Source organism: Dreissena polymorpha, chromosome 4 (genome assembly GCF_020536995.1).
Source record: "Dreissena polymorpha isolate Duluth1 chromosome 4, UMN_Dpol_1.0, whole genome shotgun sequence".
In the NCBI taxonomy this organism is placed as follows: domain Eukaryota; kingdom Metazoa; phylum Mollusca; class Bivalvia; order Myida; family Dreissenidae; genus Dreissena; species Dreissena polymorpha.
The window spans coordinates 77,835,037-77,860,011 of NC_068358.1; the positions used below are offsets into that span (position 1 = coordinate 77,835,037).

Below are 24,975 nucleotides of genomic sequence, written 5' to 3' on the forward strand. Positions count from 1 at the left end.
TCATGACATCACTGATGATGTCATCAGACAAAAAATCAAAATGGCTGAAGAAACGGACAAACAAAAAGAAGATGTGAGAAATGAAGTATACTAACATAAGAGAAATGTAAATTTCTATGTTTTAGATTGTGTTATTTACTTTCATATGTTTTTCTTTTCTCGCCTGTATAGGCGTGCATGTTAATGTATGTGTTTTTGAATATGTGCGTGCAAATTGCATGTGGTTAAGAGAGTTGGTACTTTATGAAAATGTAAAACCACTCATTTTAGTATATTACTACTTTGTGTTATTGATGACTTCATAAGAGTGCATTAATAAATGAGAAAACAAAAGACTTAAAGTCATTGTAAGTAAGCTGTGGTGATTAATTCAGTTTCCATTGGTGTATAATAAAGAAAAAGCATGGTTTTGGAAATAAAAGCCTGCATTATTGAAATATTAAATTTGATTTTTCATACCAAAAAAAGGACGTCCGTTTCAACTTTTAACACTGACATTTTCTTTGACATTTGATTTGGTTAAAAACAAAGGTTTTGAATAAAAATCATGTTTTCATTCATGTGTTGAAGGTTTGTATCTATATTTTTTTTATTATAACATAATTTATTTTTACATTTCAATTGTTGCTTTAAAGCAAAAGCAGTAAAATAACATGTACCAGAGCAAGATTATTTTTATTTCTGGATTATTTCAAAAGGTTGTCATGATGTTTTAATTCTAGCTGTTGGGCTGGCCATTTGTCAAGTCAACATAAAAGACAAAAGCAATCCATATGATATATATTATTTCTAAGAGGGTTGCTGATAAAAAAAAAGGAAATAATATTGCAGTGTTTCAGATTGGCCCAACTTTCCTCAGGACAGGTGTCCTTAATGGTCAAATTTTTTAACATCAGACAGTTTTGTTATCGTAAAGTTAAAAAAAAAACAAGTCAAAACTAAATCTAATTACATTTTACTTCAAATAACACTTAACTATAGACCTAGGAGAGTTTTTTAGTAGAAAATGCATTGGTTTGCAATTTATAATATGGTATTGTAGGTTCATATTTGTTCATGGCTGTCAAGGATTGCAATCATTACACTCTTGAACAGCAGACGATTAATTTCATAAACCTTGAGGAGCCATCCCAGAACTAGTAGCGGCAACGTAGCCACAACTAGTAGCCAGAAAGCTTTTTGCATACAAAAAACCACCTTGCTGCAACATAGCGGCAACTAGTAGCGTCAACTTAGCCGCAAAATTGTGGCAACTTAGCATTGCGGCAACTTAGCCGCGACTAGTAGCCACAGGGCCTAAATTTTCGTAAGGGTCCCTCTCTCTGCGCAAAAAATCTGGATCCTGCTATAACTTAACAAGTATTTAAGCTAGGCTGATGAAAACCAGTATATGGATAAAAGGCTATGTATGTAAAATGCATGTTTTTTGTTTCAGTTATTTATAAGACAACAATTTAGGTTGAAAAAGTTACATAAATTAGTGAAAGGTAAAATCAGGATCCTGCAACAACTAAAAAAGTACTCGGAGCTAAGTTGATGAAATTCTGTAAGTGGATGGAGGAACATCAAAGCTAAGTTGATGAAATTTTGTAAATGGATAGAGGAACACATGGTTAATATGCACTTTATTTCAGTTTCTTTTGTACCACCAATATTGTGTTTGCTATTGTCATAGAAACAACTCACAACTACAACATGCATCTCGCCATAACATAACATAACATAACAGTACTTGTGCTCGGTAAATAAAAAACTTCAGCAGATATTGTTCTTTACTAACTCTTATAACATAAACCCACTGGAGGACTGCTGTTTTGTCTGTGAGAAAGCTCTTGTTATTTCTCTGATGTCCATAAAATAAAACAGTTTAATTTCATGTGTATCTAACATAAGTAATTTAAAAAGTTACCTTTATTGCCAATTCTGAATCATAATCTGATGATGAAAATGGGCCTTCGTTGAAAAATGTGTTTTCATAAATGTCTTCCTCAGCTGAAATTGTTAAAACAGTGTAAATCATTCTTTATTTAATTCTTCTTTAAAGAGATATAAATAAATAAATAAATCCTTATATTTATTCAATTATGTGTACTTAGCTCTTTTTTTACTTGGCTACTTACTGGTAAGCAATTCTTGCACAAAGGCACTTATTTCAATTAAAAAAAAAAAAAATTGAAAATTATTTTATTTTGTTTACGTCTCTGGAAACGATGAAATGTTTTTTTTACAGATAATAAAGTTAAAGACCTATCATGAATTTAAATGTTTAACTTTAGTCAGAATTAGTCAGTGTCAAAAAACAAGGCCCATGTATAATAGGAGATATGGTAGGCATTTCTGATCATAAATAATGACAAAGTTTGTTGTTTTTTGTATTCTTATAATAAGACTGCTTGATCATTTGCTATAAATCTTGATAGCAGTACAATTTTATACACAATCAAGCATACATATAAAATGAAGACACACTGAAAACAGAAGTAGTAGCAATATTCAGGTTCAATTAAATGATCACTGAAAAATGATTAACAATGACAAATTTGCAATTCAGAAAACAGACATGTCTTGAATAAGTGTTAAAAACTGCTCCAATGGTGAAAATGCACATTGATGAAAACTGATCTAAGGAAAATGTGGCAATAAAACCAATACCAGTCACAATCTATAAATGCTAAACCTGATTTACCTGCAGTAGAGTCAAAGGTAGAGATGGTGGCAGTGCCGCTATCGCTCCCTTTGGAGTCAAACTTATGGTTACTAGACCCTGGCTTCTGACGTATATCGCTACGATAGATCTTCACTGCTACTGCAGTGTCACCATAGTAACCTGCAAAACAAATTAAAAAAAAAAAGTCAACATATGTACTGTTCATACGAATTTTGAGAGAAATTTAATTATTAAAGTAACTTGGATCGCAGCATTGCCATAGAAACAATAATTCAGTAAGTACAAAACTAATATAAATATTAAAATAGTTATACATTTTTAATTCTAGATCTAGTTAACATAATAACTCTACCAACAAAAATCACTATTATATGTATTTTCAATAACTGAGCAAACACCCAAACTTAAAAGACTGAAAACTCCCTTTAATATTTACTGTAGAACATACAAGCTCTTCAACAGAAATGTTTGAGATGTCAATTACCTTTGTACACGGCTCCAGCCACTCCACCTCCCAGGCAGTTTTCTTTGGTTTCCTCCAACTTTAGCAGGCCCAGTTCCATAAAGAACTTCCTTGGCAAATCTTTCAACAGTAACTCTGGGACCAATGTTGTCAGCTCATACTGTTTACCTGTTGTCTGCTGCTGGCATTGTAAGATAATTACAGATATTATACACTCAAAAGATTTGATGTTGATATGACATGCAATGACACAATAAAAGTAAACAGTGCTTTATATGAAGCAGCAATCAAAGTAGACATAAACTTAACAATCAATCAATCAATCATTCATTCAATCAATCAATCAAGCAAGCAAACAATCAATTTTGATGCAACACTAAGTGGCACAACAATAACATTAAGTGTACACACACAAATCCCAATAAATATTGACGTAACACTGATTGACAATATTCAATGTTGACATAACACAAAATGACACACAATTAAATTGTCTCATTATATAGTTCTTTAGTCCATTTGATATCAGCAAAACTAGAAAAATCAATCAGAGTTGTCCTTGTGTACTTTGCCCCCACCCCCTACAACTTCAACAAATAAGGCTGTGAGGACCTGGGTGTGAGAACCTGGTTCATGTCTAGCTACTAGTATTACTGAGTTGCTTAACATTTTTAAGTTAAGAGTGTTGTTTGGAAAAACTGAAGTACCCAGTCTTAAAAATCTCACGCGCCCCTGAGTAGGCAATTAATAAGAACTGATTGGGAAAAGAACACAGTCTGTGCAATAGCCCTAGAATATACAGACAAGTAAATCTACGGCCACATACCTTTGGACACACGACGGGCAGCCCCTGCACAAGTTTTTTAGCACAGTACTCCACGGTGAAGTGGTTCAGACAGGCTGGCAGGGGCTGGGTAGGGTAGCAGTTGGGGCACACAGCATAGCGCGTCAGTCTCTCTGTCATCGACTGGGAATCAATCTCTAACAGACCTGTATACATATAAATGAATACTATTTATATAAACACTTGGTAAAGTTTTGTTTTTTTAATTTTGGTCAGTTTACTTGTTACAAAGTTCCACTTAACAGATACAAATGAAACCTGTTATTTTATACCCTTATAGTATCAGATATAAGATAAATAGTATTTAACAGGTAAATCTATTTTCACACTTGATGTACAGAACATCTTTCTGACCTGGATAGAAGTCCTGTACAATGTCTTCTATTTCATCAACAATCACCCCCATGATACCAAACTCTTGCCTGCGATTGACCTCTGTTATAAGAATCCCTTTTAATGACTCATCTTCATCACCTGTCAAATGGTTGTATCAACATTTATAATGGATATAAAACAAACAGCCAGTAGTGGGGAACAAATATTGCAAACAAGAAAGTACAAGAAAGCAAAACAAGATGGCCAAGATGGCCCTAGTTCGCTCACCTTTTTTACAAGGCCTTGTTCATTGCTTAGCTGAAAATTCAGTACTCTATAGCATATTACATTGGTTCTCTTCTGTTTACTTTTGCAGTGTGAGCATATGATTAATTCTGATTGAGTACTGTCTATTTGCATGGGTTTTTTGCATGCAAACATTTGCAAATAATGGTAATTCTACATGTGTTTACAAGGTTTTTGTAAGATTTGAACCTCCTGACCAAGATTTTGACCCCACATGACCAAATGTCAAACTTTGCATAGATATCATCAAGAAAAACATCCTGGTAAAGTATCATCATTATTGGACCAAAACTATTCCCTTTGTGTGTTTACAAGGTATCATTGGGGACAAATTTTCTGACCAAGTTTCATGAAGATTGGACCAGAAATGTGCCCACTAGAATGTTTACAAGGTTTCTCTATAGCCAAATAAGGAAAAGTGCCCTGCCCACTGGTGGCCATGTTTTTCAATGGACTGGAACCACTTTTGAACTCAACCAAGATATCATTAAGACAAACATTTTGAAAAAGTTACATGAAGGTTGGGTATGAAATGTGTCTTCTACAGTGTGTACAAAGTTTTTCTTTTTCTTGACCTAGTGACCTAGTTTTTGACCCAGCACGACCCAGTTTCGAACTCGACCAAGATTTAAATGGGACAAAGCTTCTGACCAAATTTCATGAAGATCGGACGAGAAATGTGGCCTCTAGAGTGTTTACAAACAAATGTGGACGGACAGACGACGGACAAAGACCGATCACAAAAGCTCACCTGAGCAATCAGGTGAGCTAAAAAGCAACTAGGTTAGCGAGAATTTCTTTGATTATTTTTTACTCAACTATAGTACAGACATTAATGTACTCTCTGTTAGGATAATAAAATGAACATTGTTATGAAATGTCAGTGTCAGCAAAAAGGTCACTGGCAGCATAAGATAAGAATAAGACAAAAAATCAAAGTCAGCATCGTTGTTCAGCATGACAAGCATAAGGATTAAGGTCAATGTAAGCATAACATCAGTATCAACATGAAGTCAGGTTCTACCTCAAGGTCAGGGTCAGCATAAGGGTCAGTGTCAGTGTTGGCATAAAGTCCACTGTAAACATAAAGATATGTGTCAGCAAAAGATCATTGAAAAGGTCAGTTTCTGCATAAAATCAGTCTCAGCATAAAATCATGAGATCAAAGTCAGTATAAGCGAAGTGACAACATAAATGTTAGTGACATCTGACAATCAGTGTCAGGATAACATCACTGTCAGCATAAAGGTCAGTATAAAGCGTCAGTAGAAATGTCAACCTAAGGTCACTGCCAGCATAAAGGTAATTGTCAGTGTCACAATTTTGGTCAAAATCAAGATAGTGGTCTTTGTCAAAATTTTGGTCACTGTCAGGAAAACAGTCAGTGTTAGCCTTTCAATTAATGTCAGGATAATGGTCTGATTCAGCAATAATGATAATGTCAGGATAATGGACTGTGTCAGCAAAGATTAATGTTAGGATAATAGTCTGTGTCAGAATTAAGGGGAAAAAAAAGAATTAAGGGGAATGTCAAGATAACAGTCTGTGTCAGAATTAAGGGCAATTTCAGGATAGTTGTCTGTGTCAGCATTAACAGAAATGTCAGGATATTGGTCTGTTTTTGCATTAAGGGCAATATCAGAATTGTGGTCTGCGCCAGAATTAAGGGCAATGTCAGGACCACACTCTCTTTCAGCAATAAGGGCATTGTCAAGATAACAGTCTGTGTCAGCATTAAGGTTTATGTCAGGACGACAGTCTGTGACTGCATTAACTTAAGGGAAATGTGCGGACAACATTCTTTGTCAATGTTAAATTAAGGTCAATGACAGGACAACATTCTGTGTCTGCATTAAGGGAAATGTGAGGACAACATTCTGTGTCAGCGTTAAGGTCAATGACAGGACAACATTCTGTGTCTGCATTAAGGTTTATGTCAGGACGACAGTCTGTGTCTGCATTAAGGAAAATGTGAGGACAGCATTCTGTGTCAGCATTAAAGTTTATGTCAGGACAACATCCTGTGTCAGTATTAAGTTTTATGGCAGGCCAACATTCTGTGTCAGCATTAAGGTTAATGACAAGACAAAAGTCTGTTCCAGCATTAAGGGAAATGTCAGGAAAACAGTCTGTGTCAGCATTAAAGTCAATGTCAGGACAACAGTCTGTGTCAGCATTAAGGAAAATGTGAGGACAACAGTCTGTGTCAGCATTAAGGGAAATGTGAGGACAACAGTCTGTGCCAGCATTAAAGTCAATGCCAGGACAACAGTCTGTGTCAGCATTAAAGTCAATGTCAGGACAACAGTCTGTGTCAGCATTAAGGGAAATGTCAGGACAACAGTCTGTGTCAGCATTAAGGAAAATGTGAGGACAACAGTCTGTGTCAGTATTAAGGGAAATGTGAGGACAACAGTCTGTGCCAGCATTAAGGTCAAAGTCGGCATGAAGGGCAATATCAAGATAATGGTAAGTGTCAGCATTAAAGGAAATGTTAGGGAAACAGTCAGTGTCAGCATTAACGGAAATGTCAGGAAAACAGTCAGTGTCAGCATTAAGGGAAATGTGAGGACAACAGTCTGTGTCAGCATTAAGGGAAATGTGAGGACAACAGTCTGTGTCAGCATTAAGCTAAATGGCAGGAAAATAGTCAGTGTCAGCGTCAGGAAATGTCAGGAAAACAGTCTGTGTCAGCATAAAGGGAAATGTCAGGAAAACAGTGTCAGCATTAAGCTAAATGGCAGGAAAATAGTCAGTGTCAGCGTCAGGAAATGTCAGGAAAACAGTCTGTGTCAGCATAAAGGGAAATGTCAGGAAAACAGTCAGTGTCAGCATCAGGAAATGTCAGGAAAACAGTCAGTGTCAGCATCAGCAATTGTCAGGAAAACAGTCAGTGTCAGCATCAGCAATTGACAGGAAAACAGTCAGTGTCAGCATCAGCAATTGTCAGGAAAACAGTCAGTGTCAGCATCAGCAATTGTCAGGAAAACAGTCAGTGTCAGCATCAGCAATTGACATGAAAACAGTCAGTGTCAGCATCAGCAATTGTCAGGAAAACAGTCAGTGTCAGCATTAAGGGAAATGTCAGGATATTTTTTGGGGGACTATGCATACCACTTAAGCATACTGGCTCTACACAGAAGCTTCCATCTGCATGTGTGACCCTCATCCACTCCTGACAAAATGTGTTTGTATGGTTTTTTATATACAAACCCTTGGATCTAAAATGAAAAGTAATAATAACAAGTTTTAAACATTTAAAACGGTAGTGCATTACATTAATATTACAACAATCTATGCAAACATGCTTTAATCAATCCATTTATTCCACCCGTGAGTAAATGATCTTTCATAATAAAACTCAAGGTCATATAAACTTAAGCATTTTACCACCTTAAATCTTAATGAGACCCTATATGTACATAATTAATTCTAGAATGCATGGTTTAAAGGTTAACAATTAGGGATGCAGGAGGTTAACTGGTTAACCGGTTAACCTATCGAAATGACCAGTTAACTGGTGACATTTTCGGGAAAAGGTTAACCTGAAAAAAAAAATTAGTATGCTTTTTTCTTGAAATAATTTTTTTCTCTTTTTCACAATACAATTCATACGATAATACGTTTTGCAGGCGACATACTGCCAATTTGAGCTGGCAACTAGTAAGAACAACATGCCAAATCATGAATGGTAGTAAATAACGTGTCAACAAACAAGGCAATAAAGAAATAAAGCAATAAATCAGTACCTTTGTGGTAACAAACAGGGGGTATGTTTTGATATTTGGTTTTGTTGTTTTGTTTAACTTGCAAAAAATTAACAAGCGAACTGCGGAGAGTGGGGGCAATTAGTGAAGAAGCGATTGACACGTGTATCAAACTCGCGATAAAATTCAGTTGAGACATTGGATGGCTTATTTTGACGTTTTGTTAACCAAAATTCAACACTGATTGCCCGCAAAAATAAAGTATTCATAAGTAACAGGTTTTTCAAGAATTGCATTCGTAGTTAAAATTTTGTTGAGTTTAGGTCTTATTTGTTCTTTCAGAAATTAAAATCATTGTTAATTATTTACGTCATCCACGATTCCACCACTACCGTCTGAGGCAAGATTTATTTAAGAAAGCAAATAATTAAACTAATTTAATAAATAAACATTACATAATAATAAAATTAAAACAGAATAAACCAAGAAACACACCATTTGTGAGCGATACGACGCGAACGTAATGTAAACGACCCAACCAAACATAAGCTTATGACCCGTGAAAATTAACATTATGTAATTCTTAATATTTTTACACATATTCTTTTACGCAGGAAAATAGAAAACAATATATAGCAAACATTTACAAAATTACAACAAGAGGGCCTGAAAGGCCCAAGGTAGCTCACCTGAGATAACAAGATATCATTGGGACAAATCTTCTGACCAAATTTCATGTAGATTGGACAATAAATGTGGCCTCTAGAGTGTTAACAAGGTTTTACTATAGCCATATAAGAAAAAATGCCCCGCCCCTGGTTGCCATGCTTTTAAAGCAACCAAAACCATTTTCGAACTCATCCAAGATATCATTGGGACAAATCTTCAGCCCAAGTTTCCAGATGATCGCAAAATAAATGTGACCTTTAGTGTGTTAACAAGGTGTTACTATAGCCATATAAGGAAAAATGCCCCGACCCTGTGGTGGCCATGTTTTTCAACCAACCGACATCATTTTTTAACTCGTCCAAGATATTATTGGGATGAATCTTCTGACTGAGTTTTATGAAGATCAGACAAATGTGGCCTCTAGAGTATTAACAAGGTTTTACTAAAGCATGATATATAGCCATATTAGGAAAAATGCCCCCCCCCTGGTGGCCATGTTTTTTAAGCAACCAAAACCATTTTCGAACTCATCCAAGATATCATTAGGACAAATCTTCTGACCAAGTTTCATGAAGATCGGAAAATTAATGTGGCCTCTAGAGTGTTAACAAGGTTTTACTATAGCCATATAAGGAAAAATGCCCCGCCCCCTGGCAGCCATGTTTTTCAACCAACCAGCATCATTTTTGAACACGTCCACTATATTATTAGGATGAATCTTCTGACCAAGTTTCATGAAGATCGGACAATAAATGTGGCCTCTAGAGTGTTAACAAGATTTTACTATAGCCATATATAGCCATATTAAGAAAAATGCCCCGCCCCTTGGCAGCAATGTTTTTCAAGCAAACGTATCCATTTTCGAACTCATCAAAGATATCATTGAGACCAATCTTCTGACCAAATTTCATGAAGATTGGACAATAAATGTAGCCTCTAGAGTGTTCACAAGGTTTTACTAAAGCCATATATAGCCATATAAGGAAAATGCCCCGCCCCTTGGCAGCCATGTTTTTCAAGCAAACGTGACCACTTTTGAACTCATCCAAGATATCATTGAGACCAATCTTCCGACCAAATTTCATGAAGATTGGTCAATAAATGTGGCCTCTAGAGTGTTAACAAGGTTTTACAACAGCCATACAGGAAAGGAAAACTGCCCCGCGCCCTGGCAGCCATGTTTTTTCACCGATCTGGACCATTTTCGAACTTGTCCGAGATATCAATGAAACCAATGTTTTGAACAAGTTTTATGATGATTGGGCAAAAATTGTGACTAGAGTGTTCACAAGGTTTCTCTATAGCCATATAAGGAATACTGCCCCGCCCCCTGGCGGCCATGTTTTTCAACGGACAGGAACTATTTTTTAACTCAACCAACATGTCATTCAGACAAACATTTTGACAAATTTACATGAAGATTGGGCATCAAATGTGACTTCTACAGTTTTCACAAGGTTTTTCTTTTTTTGGACCTAGTGACCTAGTTTTTGACCCAGCATGACCCAGTTTCGAACTCAGTCAAGGTATCAATCAGACAAATGTTCTGACCAAGTTTCATGAAGATTGGATAATAAATGTGGCCTCTAGAGTGTTCACAAGGCAAAATGTTGACAACGGACGACGCACGACAGACAAAAGGCGATCACAAGAGCTCACCATGAGCACGTTGTGCTCAGGTGAGCTAAAAATAAATGTAACAATACATTTTATTAAGAAACAGATATGTTATCAACACAAGCGATCTCAAATTACTTTTGATTCTATAGAGAGTACAGGTACGAGCGGTATGACATTGTTTACGTATACTTTAACATTTTAACTACTTAAGGTGTGTCTGTTAACCGGTTACTAAGCGGTGTAGCGGTCCATTTTTCCCCGGCCAGTTTTTCCCCGGGGAAAAATTGACCTAGGCCATTTTTTCCCCAGGGAAAGATTGGCCTTAGCCGTTTTTTCCCTCGGGCAAAAATGTCCCAGGCCAATCTTTCCCCCCCCCCCTTGGCCGAATTTTCCCCCCTTACTTAAAGAATTAATTGCAACATGACTATTGGCCATTTTTTCTCCCCTCCGCAAATTCCCCCCCCCCCCCTACAAGTGAATTTATTTTAACATGACTCTGGGCCATTATTTCTCCCCTCTGCCAATCCCCCCCCCCCCCCCTTACTTAAGATTTTCATTTAACATGACTCTCTTGGCCATTTTTCTCCCCTCGGCAAATTTTCCCCCCTACATAAGAATTTATTTTAACAAGACTCTGGGCCATTTTTTCTCCCCTCTGCCAATCCCCCCCCCCCCCTACTTAAGATTTTATTTTAACATGACTCTCCCCCGGGGGAAAACAAAATGTCCGAGGCCAATCTTTCCCCCCCCCCCTACTTAAGGAATTAATTGCAACATGACTCTTGGCCATTTATTCTCCCCTTGATCATTTCGCCCCCTCCGTACAGATGTGCTTGATAGAATAATACAGGTATTAAGTTAATAAAAGGGCAATTAAGGTCAAATGTCAAATTGGGTTAAAATATCTTTAGTACTTTTAAAAATATGCCCCGGACAAAGGTGTGGCGGTCGTGACAGACAGACAGACAGAGAAGTGATCCCTATATGTTGCGGAGCTACTTTGTATCAGACGGTACAAAACAAACTTGGCCATTTTTTCTCCCCTTCACTAATCAAGATATCTTAATGCAATATTACTCTCAGTCATTTGTTCTCCCCTTGGCCACTCTTGCTTGTATCTAATGGTACAAATTGAAGTTTGTCATGTTATTTGTGGAAACAACTGCTAAAATGTCATGCTTATGAAGGCTATTTGATGAAACTCTAATTTTAAGCAACCTTTTGGAAGAACTGTCTATAACTTAAAATTCACATAAAAATATAACTAAACAGGCAGTTTTAGCAACTCTCATTCAAATTCTGATGTTAAAACTACTTTTACATGAAGAAAAACTGGCCAGGGGGGAAAACTGGCCGAAAAGTGAAGAATAAATGTAAAAGATACGTAAATTAAAAGATAAGGGGATAGAGGTAGTTTTAGCAACTCTCTATCAAATTCTGTTTTTAAAACTACTTTTACAAGGTAGGGGGAAAAACTTGCCAGGGGGGGAAAACTGGCCTAAAAGTGAAGAATAAATGTAAAAGAAAAGTAAAATAAAAGATAGGAGTGTGGAGGCAGTTTTAGCAACTCTCTTTCAAATTCTATTGGTAAAACTACTTTTACAAGGTAGAGGGGGGGGGAAACTGGCCAAGGGGGAAAAACTGGCCAAAAAGTGTAGACGGAAAGATATATTAAATGAAAAATCAGGGGGGAAGAACTGGACTAGGGGGGGAAGAATTGGCCTAAGCCACTTTTTCCCCAAGAAAAAAATGGACTAGTCCATTTTTTCCCCAGGGAAAAAGTGGCCAAGGGGGGGGGTAAAATGGCCTGTTACACCGGTTACAGCAAAAGGTTAACCGGTTAATGATTTTTGTAACCTCTTGCATCCCTATTAACAAAAGATGTATCCAGAAATAAACCAGGTTTAAGAAAAATCTGCTTCTACAAACAAAGTTGATCACCTTAAAATTCTTTTAAAATAACACACTACATCAACAGCTATTGTTAGAATGAAACTCCCTTTGGCGGATAACATGGGTCATTGTGCAATTCGGAATAAAAATATATGGGTTGTTTTTCTTTTACAGTTTGTATAAAATGGTTGTTAAACATTAACTTATAACTATTACCTTAAATATATTTATTTAAGGTATACATACAATTTGTTTACAAGAAATAAATCAAAATGCTATCATGATCATATATATATATATATATATATATATATATATATATATATATATATATATATATATATATATATATATATATATATATATATATATTGGATTCATTAAATTAAAAATTAATCAAACTTCTTGAGTGTATGATGCACTCAATGCAATAAGACTACAATATGACGTGCTCTTATGATACAGATGTATTATAATAACTTATTCATTAAAAAAATGTGTTTGTAATGCATGCAGGTCTGATTTTGGTGAGATTTATTCTATTTGTATATATCTTTATGCAGATTATACTCCTATAGTTGTGGGTTGAGCAAAGAACTGGCCTACCTGGTACTTGAATTTATTAGACTTGTCTCCAAAAGCCTTAAACTGTAAGGCAAGCTTAGCCGTTGAAATCTTTCTGTAACTTGTTTGATAAATTCAAATTCACAAAGACACTAACCTAATATTCTTTATATATGTAAGCACACATACAAAAATATTAAAGCAATACACAATCCTAAACAAGAGGGCCAAGATGGCCCTAGTTCACTCACCAGAGAGGAGTCGGTTCATTCAATCTTTACCAAATGTAAAACTTTACCTAGATATTGCCCAGACAAACATCCGGATCAAGTTTCGTCATTATTGAACCAAAACTCTGGCGCATGGAGTGATTTTGTTTTTGTAAGATTTGACCTGGTTACCTTTATTTTGAGTTGACCCCCCTCACCAAACATCAAACTTTGCTTACAAAAATAAATATTATGACCAAGATTCATAAAATCTGAAACAAAATTGTGACCTCTAGAGTGCTTACAAGGATTTTGTATAATATAATGAAAATTTGGACAATCTGAGCGCAATAATTATCAAAATTGACTGAGATCTTTCAGCAACTTTGATAAAGAATGCTTGAGAAATGTGAATGCTAGAGTGTTTACAAACCAAATGTGGACGGACGGACGGCGGACAAAGACCAATCCTAAAACCTCACCTGAGCAATCAGGTGAGCTAAAAAGTGTGTTTCACCGATCTGAGCCATTTTCCAACTTGTCAGAGAAATCAATAAAACCAATGTAATGACTCAGTTTCACGATGATTATGCAAAAAATGTGACTTCTATAGTGTTCAATCACAAGGTTTCTCTCTAAAACTAGTCGCATAAGGAAAACTGCCCCACCTCCCTGGCGGCCATGTTTTTTGACCGATCGGGACCATTTGTGAACTCATCTGAGATTTATATAAAACCAATCTTTTCACCAAGTTTCAAGAGTGTTCACATGTTTTCACTATATACATATAGAGAAAAATGACCTGCCAACTGGCGGCAATGTTTTTTTACCGATCTGGACCATTTTCAAACTCATCCCATATATCAATAAAACCATTGTTTTAACCAACTTTCATGATGATTGGCCAAAAATTGTGACTTCTAGAGTATTTACAAGGTTTCTCTATAGCCAAATAAGGAAAACTGCCCCGCCCACTGGCGGCCATGTTTTTCAACGGACCGGAACCACTTTTGAACTAAGCCAACATATCATTAAGGCAAACATTTTGACAAAGTTACATGAAGATTGGGCATGAAATGTGACTTCTACAGGGTTAACAAGGTTTTTCTTTTTTTTTGACCTAGTGACCTAGTTTTTGCCACAGCATGACCCAGTTTGGAACTTGATCGAGATATCATTGGAACAAATCTTCTGACCAAGTTTCATAAAGATCGGACAATAAATGTGGCCTCTAGAGTTTTTACAAACAAATGTGGACGGACGGACGTCGGACGATGGCAGGACGACGGACAAAGACTGGTCACAAAAGCTCACCTGAGCAATTAGGTGAGCTATAAACTGCAGGTACTGATTCAATAATCTATTAAAATATTAAAACTGACAATCACATATTTCATGACTTTTGATTATTACAGTTGACCAATCATTTACACTATATAGTGACAGTTAAATCCTTGTTACTTTTAACTATGTATGCACATTGTCATCATTGTCAATTGAACAGTTCTATCACTGATCTAACTGTAGAAGTTGAATCATATATTTGTTGTCAAGCCACCAAATAAAATTTCTAATGAAAATCCTGATCCTGATTCAGGCAATCATTAGTACAATGTAGTAATTCATTTTAATTGCACTAAGATTTGTCAGATTGTGTTGGAAATGAAAACAAATTCCACATTATCACTGCATACTGTAGTGATCAATAATCAACTCTTTCTCATTATTATGTATTTTCATTATTTTTAGGGTCAGTTGTATATGGCATCTTTATCTCAAATAGGCATCAAAATGCCACATAATTGTTTATGGCTTATCAAAACAAGAAGAAAATCATAAATTATTTCTTAACGTAACTTAACACACTCACTGGCTCATCTCCCGCTTTGGCTTGTTGAGTGAACCATGACGATGTGTGGACGCAATCCGTACTGATCCAGACATGACTGGGGTGAACATCCACTCACTCTTGGAGAACTGCTCCACGCGGGTCATCATCCGTGTAAGCAGGCGAGTCCAGAAGCCACTGGGACACTCGGCCATGCAGTAGAGGCGGCGAATGACATTGGAGGAGACAACCTCGTCCTTGCTCTCCACCAATGGAGGATCTTTGGGCAGCTCGCTTGGAACAAACAGTCTGAAACATAGGATGTTTGTTTTATGATCAGTGTATGGAACGTTTGTATGATGTAAATAAGACGGTAAAGAGAAGGTAAGAAAAGTTTTGACCCCATGGCATGATTTGAACAATTTTAGAAGGGAACCTCTATATGTTGTTATATGCCAAATACAACAAATCTTGGCCTATTTAAAAAATATTTAGAATATATTGAAACTTATTTCACTCTTGAAGTATACATATACTTATATATGGGGCATGGACAGTTTGACCCCAGAGTAATGATTTAAACAAGACTATTGCCAAGCAATAAAAGCCCCCTACCTGTGAAACTCCACCATTTTCAGCAATATTTCTAGTCTATTTGTTGCTATAGCAACCAGAATTCTTGATGTAGGAACAAGTTTCATGAAAAAATATGAAGAACTTTTAAAGTTATCGCAGGATCCAGAAAAGTGTGACAGACTGACTGACTGACAGACACATAGAGCGCAAACCATAAGTCCCCTCTGGTTTCACCGGTAGGGGACTAATAAGTAGAGCAACACTATACAATGTTACATATGAACTCCTTATCCTTGCACTTTCCAAGAAGAAATCGTTTTAGTTATTTAAAATAAAGCAAGTTTTTATCCAAGTTTTGATCCCAGGAGCCTGCTATGAACAAACCAAGTAGATGCCCACTATACGACCACAACACTTACACAACCAATATAAAAACCTGACCCTCGATTAGAAGAGATTTGTTTAGTTCTTAATTATTGTATAAGTCTATATAAATCATGTCAACACCAGGGCTATCAGTTTGACCACTGGTGCATACAGTAGAATTGCAATAACTCGAGCTGGCGATTTCTTGTTTTTATTGAAAACTATCGATTACTCGAGCATTAAAGGAAGTCCCTAGCATTTTCCTTAAATTTCTATATAAAAATACCCGCAATAACTCAAACATGCGATTTTCGATAACTCGAGGATGTGTGCCGGTTGCTGAAAAGCATTTCACACCGAATTAACTGGCAATTATTCGAGGACACTTTCTCGTCTGGTCAGTGCTAAAAATATTCGAGTTGTGAAAACAGCGCAATCCAGCAGACAAAAGACGCTCGATTAGGTGTGAAGTGAGTTGCAGTTTGAGAACCACTGTAAAGTGTCATCCTTTGAGAAACACTGCAAATTGCCACCGAAGCGCTAGATGTAGTACGCCAATTCTTTCAAGCAACGCCTAACACAGACTGGGAACTACAGATGCTCTGCTTGCTATCGCGAAACGTCTCCCGCCATCAGTTCCGGCAAGCAAATGGGTTGCGAAAATCTTTAATCCTAGACTTTGCGCAACAAGAGTCTGACTGAATGAACATAAAATACGAAGTGTGTAGGGATAATGTTGTTTTTAGTGTTTTTTTTCATGCGCAAGTACGTACCTTGTGTGCTTTTTTAATATTCTACATGTACATTGAATATTGATGTAATATTTGTTATTATATATGTGTTTTGTGAGTATGTTGAATTATTTAAAAGAATTTACGATCATCCTTGTTGTTTTGTTTATTATAATGTAACCTAAAGCGATTTTTACAAAGCCTGTTTTTCTCCAGCACCGTCTTACATGTAATAAAGCGTTCGCGGTCAGAAATTGAGCATCATCAACCGAGACAGTGAAAACAAATAATACCAAGGATTACTCGAAACCTGCAATTACTCGAGCATCGAGGTCAGTCCCGTGCTTCCTCGAGTTATCGCAGTTTTACTGTAATTTGAAATATCCACAATTTTCACCAATGTGGTGAAGTTATATACAGTACCTGTGGTACTTTAATAAAATAGTATATTAATAAGTGTCTGTAAAATTGTCAATATAAAACTACATTAATAAAGTTTCTTACTTTTTAGAGTGTGAAATAGCTGCAGCAAGCTCAAATCTTTCTAATAGTTCCAGGTACTGATTTAAGAACTCGATTGGAAACTTGTCTTTGGCTTTAGTGTAAATCTCTTCTACATCGATGCGTCTGATTTTTCCCTGCCCATGTCTCAGGAGCTTTTTGCCATCTGATGACTGTAAGAAAATGCACATACTGTGTTTATTTTACTGAAAAATTATTACTTGAATAGTTTTAGTTTTATCAATGTCTGCATAATACTTTAAAATAATTAAAATACTCTCAAATTCATTAGATCGTTGAATAAAGGTCAACACATGTTTATTGTCTTGTCTTTAAATAATACATACAACAGTTGAATGACTGAACAGACAATTTTTTAGCATATTCAGTGTTTTAAATATATTTGTTTTTAATTTTGTTGCTGTTCCTTAAAAAGTTTCAGTTTCTATATACAACTTAATATTGACAAATTGAAAAAATACTAGTCAAACGACCAAAACCCTAAGTAGACCATCTTCACAATCACATGTATTTTAACTCATTTATGCACAATAAAAACCTTGTCATCTTCATTACATTTCTGGAAAACATTGTACAGTTTGCAGTCAGTATTCCCAAAGTACCGTAAATGAATCATAATATGTAATGAGTTAACTGACTTATGTAAACGAATGGGTAAGGAATGAACACATGAACTAGAGTTGGTCTTCAACAGTTTCATGTAGAACAAGAGATGTGTTTGTCAGAAACACAAGGCCCCCTATTGCGCCGCTTTGAAGCCATATATTTAACCTTTGACCTTGAAGGATGACCTTGACCTTTCACCACTCAAAATGTGCAGCTCCATGAGATACACATGCATGCCAAGTATCAAGTTGCTATCTTCAATATTGCATAAGTTATCGCAAAACTTTAACCAAGGTTAAAGTTTTAGGTTAAAGTTTTGGGACAGAATGACAAACAGAATGACAGACAGACAGACAGGCCAAAAACAATATACCCCCGATCATTTGATCCGAGGGCATAACAAGAGATGTGTTTGTCAGAAACACAATGCCCCCTATTGCACCGCTTTAAAGCCATATATTTAACCTTTGACCTTGAAGGATGACCTTGACCTTTCACCACTCAAAATGTGCAGCTCCATAAGATACACATGCATGCCAAGTATCAAGTTGCTATCTTAAATATTGCAAAAGTTATTGCAAAACTTTATCCAAGGTTAAAGTTTTAGGTTAAAGTTTTGGGACAGAATGACAGACAGACAGGCCAAAAACAATATGGGCTGTCGGTTGTAGTGGCAGCCATTGTGTGAATACGATTTTTGTCACTGTGACCTTGACCTTTGACCTAGTGACCTCAGAATCAATAGGGGTCATCTGCGAGTCATGATCAATGCACCTATGAAGTTTCATGATCCTAGGCCCAAGCGTTCTTGAGTTATCATCTGACAACCACCTGGTGGACGGACCGACAGACCAACAGACAGACCGACATGAGCAAAGCAATATACCCCCACTTCTTCGAAGGGGGGCATAAAAATTCATTTATGTTTTTTAGATTGTGATTCTATTTGCATTACAATATTGCTGAAACGTATTTATATATCTTCTTCTTTATCTAAAATTTTCACTTAAGACCAATGTAAGTTAAGATTTCCCTAAGAAGCTTTGTTAATACGGACCCTGGACTATAAAATGTGTAACTCACAGTGAGCAGATGCAGCAGCACATCGCAGAGCCAGCCTGGGTCCAAGAAGTATAGGCTGTCCAGGGCACCCAGGTGGTCAGGGAAATGCAGCAAATGACCAGTGATCACTAAGAACTTGGTCACTGAAATAGCCAAATGACCAGTGGTAAATCAGAATTTTGTTACTGTTAAAGCAAAATGACCCCACAGGTCACTAAGAACTTGGTTTCTGAAATAGCCAATGACGAATGGTTACTAAATAGCCAAATGACAAGTGGTCAATTAGAACTTGGTCATTGAAATAGCCAAACTAACAGTAATCACTAAGAACTTGGTCACTGAAAAATGCCAAATGACCAGTGGTCCTTTATAACTTGGTCACTGCAATAGCCAAACTACCAGTGATTACTTAGAACTTGGTAACTGACATGGCCAAATGACCAGTGGTCAATTGCATCTTGGTCACTAAAATAGCAAACAAAATCCAGTGGGTACTTAAAACTTGGTTACTGACATGGCAAAATGACCCTTGGTCAATTATAACTTGGTCACTGAAATAGCCAAACTACCAGAGGTTACTTAGAACTTAATTATTGACATGGCCAAATGACCAGTGGTCAAAACAACTTGGTCACTTAAATAGCAAACAAAATCCAGTGTTAACTTAAAACTTGGTTACTGACATGGCAAAATGACCAGTGTTCAGTTAGAACTTTGTTTCTCTATTACACCAAATAATGCAGTTTTAATAATAGATTTTTGGATAAACTAACATGCTTTGATTTCCTGCTGGGATGCAAGGTCAAGGTCAGCGGCATTCATGTTCGTGAGAATTCTCATAAACTCTGACTGTGAAATGCACAGAGGCTTCCTGCTCCGTGCTCGTATAAGTTGTTCTGTCCGCAATTCCTCTGAGGCCTTGTAGTAGCAGCCCGGTATCATACGACCAACAAGGGGCTCTTTTGACCTTCCCGGCTGAACCATAGAGGCACACACTTTGTACAGCTGTTCTTTCAGGACACTCAGGCCTGAGAAAGTAACAAGCAAACCATAAACAGAGTTTGTGATGGAGTAGTGTCTGTCTAGCGATTAGAATGTACCGGATTAGATCCCAACTCTTGTAATATACTTAAGATCTTCCCTTTAAAACGCAAAGTACTGCTTCTGTTCAGGAATTACATTACTTTAACAAATGAACAGGATCTTCACAATATGTCTTAATTTTCTATTAAATTAACTTTAAAAATTGATAATGAGACATGTTTAATATATTATGTTTATGAAAACATGAAGAAATAATACAAGCCTTGTAATAGAAAATTGGTTTTATGCCATATTTGCACAGTGTAGATCTAGACAAGCCCGCACATATGCGTAAATATGCAACCTGGTCAGGTCCCCCGGCCCCATATGGCAAGACCCATTTGCGAATGACACAGTTCATATTATGTTTAAAAGCTAATATTTAAATGACGCTGTACAAAATGATCACATTGTTCACTACCTTCATTCTTGATACAAGACACAGGACACAGCACTGGAACCACCCCGGTGTGCTCAAGCTTCAGACTGAGTGTAGCCTGCACGGACTCCAACGCCTTGTCCAGCTCTGATGGTGGGAACCGGTCTGTGAATGTACCCACCAGCACTATCTTGAAGTGCTCTGAACTGACCTGTACGAGTTTAATTGGAGAACATTTTGTTTTTACTATGTGCGTAAACACTGGTCTTTTTGTCCTGTAGATGCAAACATATGATAATTTTATTATGATGAATGTAGAATGTTCCAAGCATGTAAGTACATGTTACATGAGACTGCTTACACCGAACATTCAGAAAATCAATATGCACCTTGCTCTCGGTAAACAGGGCTTTATGCCTGTGCATTATGTCCTCACAGACTTATCATGGACGACATTTTCAGCCTAAACTGGATTTTCACTAAAAAAAGACTTCCTTTAAAACAGTTTTTTTAGCAGAACATGTTGTCCCTGATTTACTTGTGCAGACAGCAAAGGCTATTCTAGGGCGAAACTTTACCCACATGCATTAAGCCTTGATTTCTCATGGTCAAAACTTTACCCACATGCATTAAGCCTTGATTTCCCATGGTCGACAATTTACCCACATGCATTAAGCCTTGATTTCCCATGGTCGACACTTTACCCACATGCATTAAGCCTTGATTTCCCATGGTCGACACTTTACCCACATGCATTAGGCCTTGATTTCCCATGGTCGACACTTTACCCACATGCATTAAGCCTTGATTTCCCATGGTCGACACTTTACCCACATGCATTAAGCCTTGATTTTCCATGGTCGACACTTTACCCACATGCATTAAGCCTTGATTTCCCATGGTCGACACTTTACCCACATGCATTAAGCCTTGATTTCCCATGGTCGACACTTTACCCACATGCATTAAGCCTTGATTTTCCAGCTATTCTTGGAAGACACTTTACCCACATGCATTAAGCCTTGATTTCCCAGATCGTGGCTGATGTGCACACCTTTATATTGTTAATCCAGGTGCGAATCTTATCAGCCTCCTCAGCTATGGACCAGAAGTCCCAGACCAGGATGTACAGGCTGTGGCGCGTGAAGAGACTGTGATGTACGAGCGTGAACACCTCGTCCCCTGGCACATCCCACACATGCAACTTGATCTCTGGCCGCTTGTAGGATAGCTGAAATAGAGACAGGAGGAGTTATAAGTAATTGGACTCTTACCTGACTAAGTGGAGAAAACATTAAAACAAATGTTAACACCATTTCCATAAATATTTGGCAATAAATGTGACCTAGATACAAAATCAGATGACATAAAACTGGGATATAATTATGTTCTGAGCAAGTTTTGTGAACACTTTGCTATAAATGTGGCATCTTAAGTGCTCACAGGCTTTTGTCTTTAATTTGACCATTAGACCTAGTTTATTATCCAACATGACCAAAACTCAGTTAAGATATCATTTGAAAACATCTTCAGAGCTATCATGATGACTGGACCAAAAGTGTGACTTCTCAAAGGTTAACAAGGTTTCAATATAGCCATATAAGGCAACCTACCCCAACCGATAGTGGCAATGCTTTTCAACACACCAAAACATTTATCTAACTCTGCTGAAAAATCATTTAAACAAATTTTCTGGATAAGTTCAATGATGATTGGACCTAAATTGTAACTCCTTAACATTTAGGTCTGCATGTAAGCTATCTACACAAACAATGTCAGTGTGATACCCCCCTCCTAACTTAAGTTATTAAGAGCAGGTCATATTTATTTTGTTATAAACAGTGACTATGACCTCAACTCAACATGCCCCAAATGCAATCCCAGGCTCGGTCTCCATGTAAGCTTGATGTATCCTAAGTTTCATCAACATTGGTTAATGCAAAAACTAAAGTTATTGATCAGAAACAATTCATTTCTTGTTTTACTTTTTGGGGGGGTAATTTTTACCTTAAATTCATCAAAGTGCCCAAGTTAAATTCTAAGCTAGGTCTTCATGTAAGCTGTCCACACACACAATTGCAGAGAAAAATCTCCATTCAAAACTAAAGTTATTGAACATTCAACTAACAACCTATTTTCTATAAGCAGCCACAAATACAATCACACATTTAAAATGTAATTAGAGAAGATCATTATTAACGCCCCAGCCCACAGAATTTGTGTAAACATTAAAATTCCTTGTAAAAATAATAACTTTATTAAACCATTTCTGAACATACTGTGATTTCCTCGCGTACAACACTCCTGACATGTTCTCTGACAACCCCGTCTTTATGTGCTAGTTTGTTCATAAGAGTTGTCTTGCCCTTGTCCTGTGACAAGAAATTTTAAGAATATCAAAATAATCTGTATGCTAAACATACCACAACATCTTGTGTGGCTTTATAGCAGACAGGCTAGCCACAGACTAGACTGTACAAATGCACAGGCTTGTCCTTCTAGGTGCTCCGCTTGTCGAATATGGCATAGGACTGATATCAAAAGACTTAGCTCATAATGTGCCTTTTTTACTTTAACAGCTTTATCAAAAACAACAATTACAGCTCATATAAAATAATAAATATTTAAAGAAAGTCACAAGAGTGGTTTATAATGGTGGAAAAATGCTTATATTGCTGAAAGTGACTGTGGGACAAAAAGCACTTTTTCATGGCTCTTTCATATTAAAGTGATTGTGTTTACGATCATTTTCCCTGTAAATATAAACTGTGTTAATGTATGTGTAAATGCTTGGTTTCATCTATGGGATGAATTCAAAACCGATTAGCCTGTGCTGACATTCATTAAACCCATTTTTTCCAGAGTGAGGCTCATTCATCTTTTTTTCATCACTTCAAGCTACACAGTTCACCATGATGATATCTACCTTCTTTCCCAATAACACTGCCTTCACAATGTGGCATGGTCGGCTGCCTCGTAGCTTGTCCAGAAGAGCAGCCACCAGCTTACGGGTGTCAGTTCCTTCCTCTACAAAAATTAAAAATGTGTTCTGGGAAAACAAGGCTTAATGCATGTGCGTAAAGTGTCATCCCTGATTAGCCTGTGCAGTCAACATGGGATTATCAGGGACAACACTTTCTGCCTACAGTGTATTTTTGTTAACAAGATAACTAATTTCAACCTAATATTCCATAAAAGCGAAATGTTTTTTCCCCTGATAAGCTTGTGCAGACTTCACACGCTAATCCAGGATGCATGCATTAAGCTATTTCTCCTAGAAGGCAACTCATTTTAAGTATCATAAGGCTTAAGTGTTAATACATAAAACATTGCTGAGGTGTAAGTTAAAGACTACACCCCAACTCTGCAAGCATTTCTAAAATATCCGTTTCAGACAACTAATACTGTATTCTACATTAAAAATGACTTGAAAGTGTTTCAATCAGCCTTAGATTTTGATGAAATAGAAATAAAAGTAACATATTAAAAATAATGACTTTATTGGAAGTAGTTTCAAGCATACATGTTTGCTAATTATTTAAACTAGAAAAAAAATGCAGATATTAATTGATTCACAAGACCAGAAAGAGAAAAAACAACAATTAAATTGATTTTAGCCAAAAAAATTATAAATATGTGTATTGACATAAGCATTATATTTAGGGTTTTGACATATTTGAAAATTACCCCTAGATACGTTTGTAATTTGTGATGAGTTTCTGTGTTTGTTGGATCAATAACAACATATCTCAAAATGAGTCCATAATTATGGACATAAAATAAAAACAAGTCAATATCTGAACATTTTTCTTGTTTTTGTAGGGAAAAAAACAACATTATTTTTGGAAACAAAAATTGTTTAATATAATACTGATAAATCTTGTTTCTACATCAGTTATATTTGTGAATGTATCATTTGCTTTGTAAAACTTAAGTTTTTATCCAATACATTTCTTACATGTTCTTATTCAAACACATTACTTAAATTTCTTTCTTAAAGTGCAAGCTCTATGACCGACTTAGTTAAAAAATAATATCAGATCTCCTGTCATAAATGACAAATTACATGGATTTTACAGGCTTTAAAGGAAGGCTTTGCTTTTTCCATGCCATCTGAAGATGATTTAATAGCATGCAGAATATTATGATGTCTGCACCAAGGTAAAGCCCCCCCCCCCCCCTTACTTATTCATAACAAGTTATCACCAATAATCAATGTTGTTTATGAACATACAGTTCAATATTGCCACCTGCTCAGGCGATAAAGCATATTATTAAACAATCTTTATTTCTCACAAATTATGTCACTGAGTTATGTGTACCAGAGTATTTACTCAATATTATTTGATAAAATGATATTGATGTAAATTCATAAACATACATGTGTGTGATGTTATTTAACTGTTACTAGAAATATGGTACAGACACTGATGCCAACAACACTGCTGGAAACAGACATATCATACCTGTACTCAAAAGTGGAAAAAAACAAAGGGACATAATTTTGTCATAATTCGCCACAGCCAAAATTTCTTTAAACTATCATCTTTACATTTACGTCATT

At 36.4% G+C, this 24,975-nt stretch overlaps 1 protein-coding gene across 4 annotated transcripts in view; it reads right to left on the reverse strand.

Moving 5' to 3' along the window:
* Positions 1-24,975, reverse strand: part of LOC127877089 (leucine-rich repeat serine/threonine-protein kinase 1-like) — a 75,865-nt gene that overhangs the window by 16,337 nt on the left and 34,553 nt on the right. For 2 of the 4 annotated variants that reach the window (XM_052422717.1, XM_052422721.1), the window contains exons 13-27: positions 23,338-23,438; positions 22,691-22,783; positions 21,466-21,642; positions 20,454-20,622; positions 19,723-19,977; positions 18,971-19,092; positions 17,264-17,433; positions 15,129-15,395; positions 13,092-13,133; positions 7,711-7,817; positions 4,330-4,449; positions 3,958-4,121; positions 3,153-3,312; positions 2,687-2,827; positions 1,910-1,992 (exon numbers count right to left, since the gene is read on the reverse strand). In XM_052422717.1, coding sequence (XP_052278677.1) covers positions 1,910-1,992; positions 2,687-2,827; positions 3,153-3,312; positions 3,958-4,121; positions 4,330-4,449; positions 7,711-7,817; positions 13,092-13,133; positions 15,129-15,395; positions 17,264-17,433; positions 18,971-19,092; positions 19,723-19,977; positions 20,454-20,622; positions 21,466-21,642; positions 22,691-22,783; positions 23,338-23,438 — 2,171 coding nt within the window. The remainder of the gene's footprint in view (positions 1-1,909; positions 1,993-2,686; positions 2,828-3,152; positions 3,313-3,957; positions 4,122-4,329; positions 4,450-7,710; positions 7,818-13,091; positions 13,134-15,128; positions 15,396-17,263; positions 17,434-18,970; positions 19,093-19,722; positions 19,978-20,453; positions 20,623-21,465; positions 21,643-22,690; positions 22,784-23,337; positions 23,439-24,975) is intronic. The other 2 variants (XM_052422718.1, XM_052422719.1) reach the window with 2 other exon arrangements.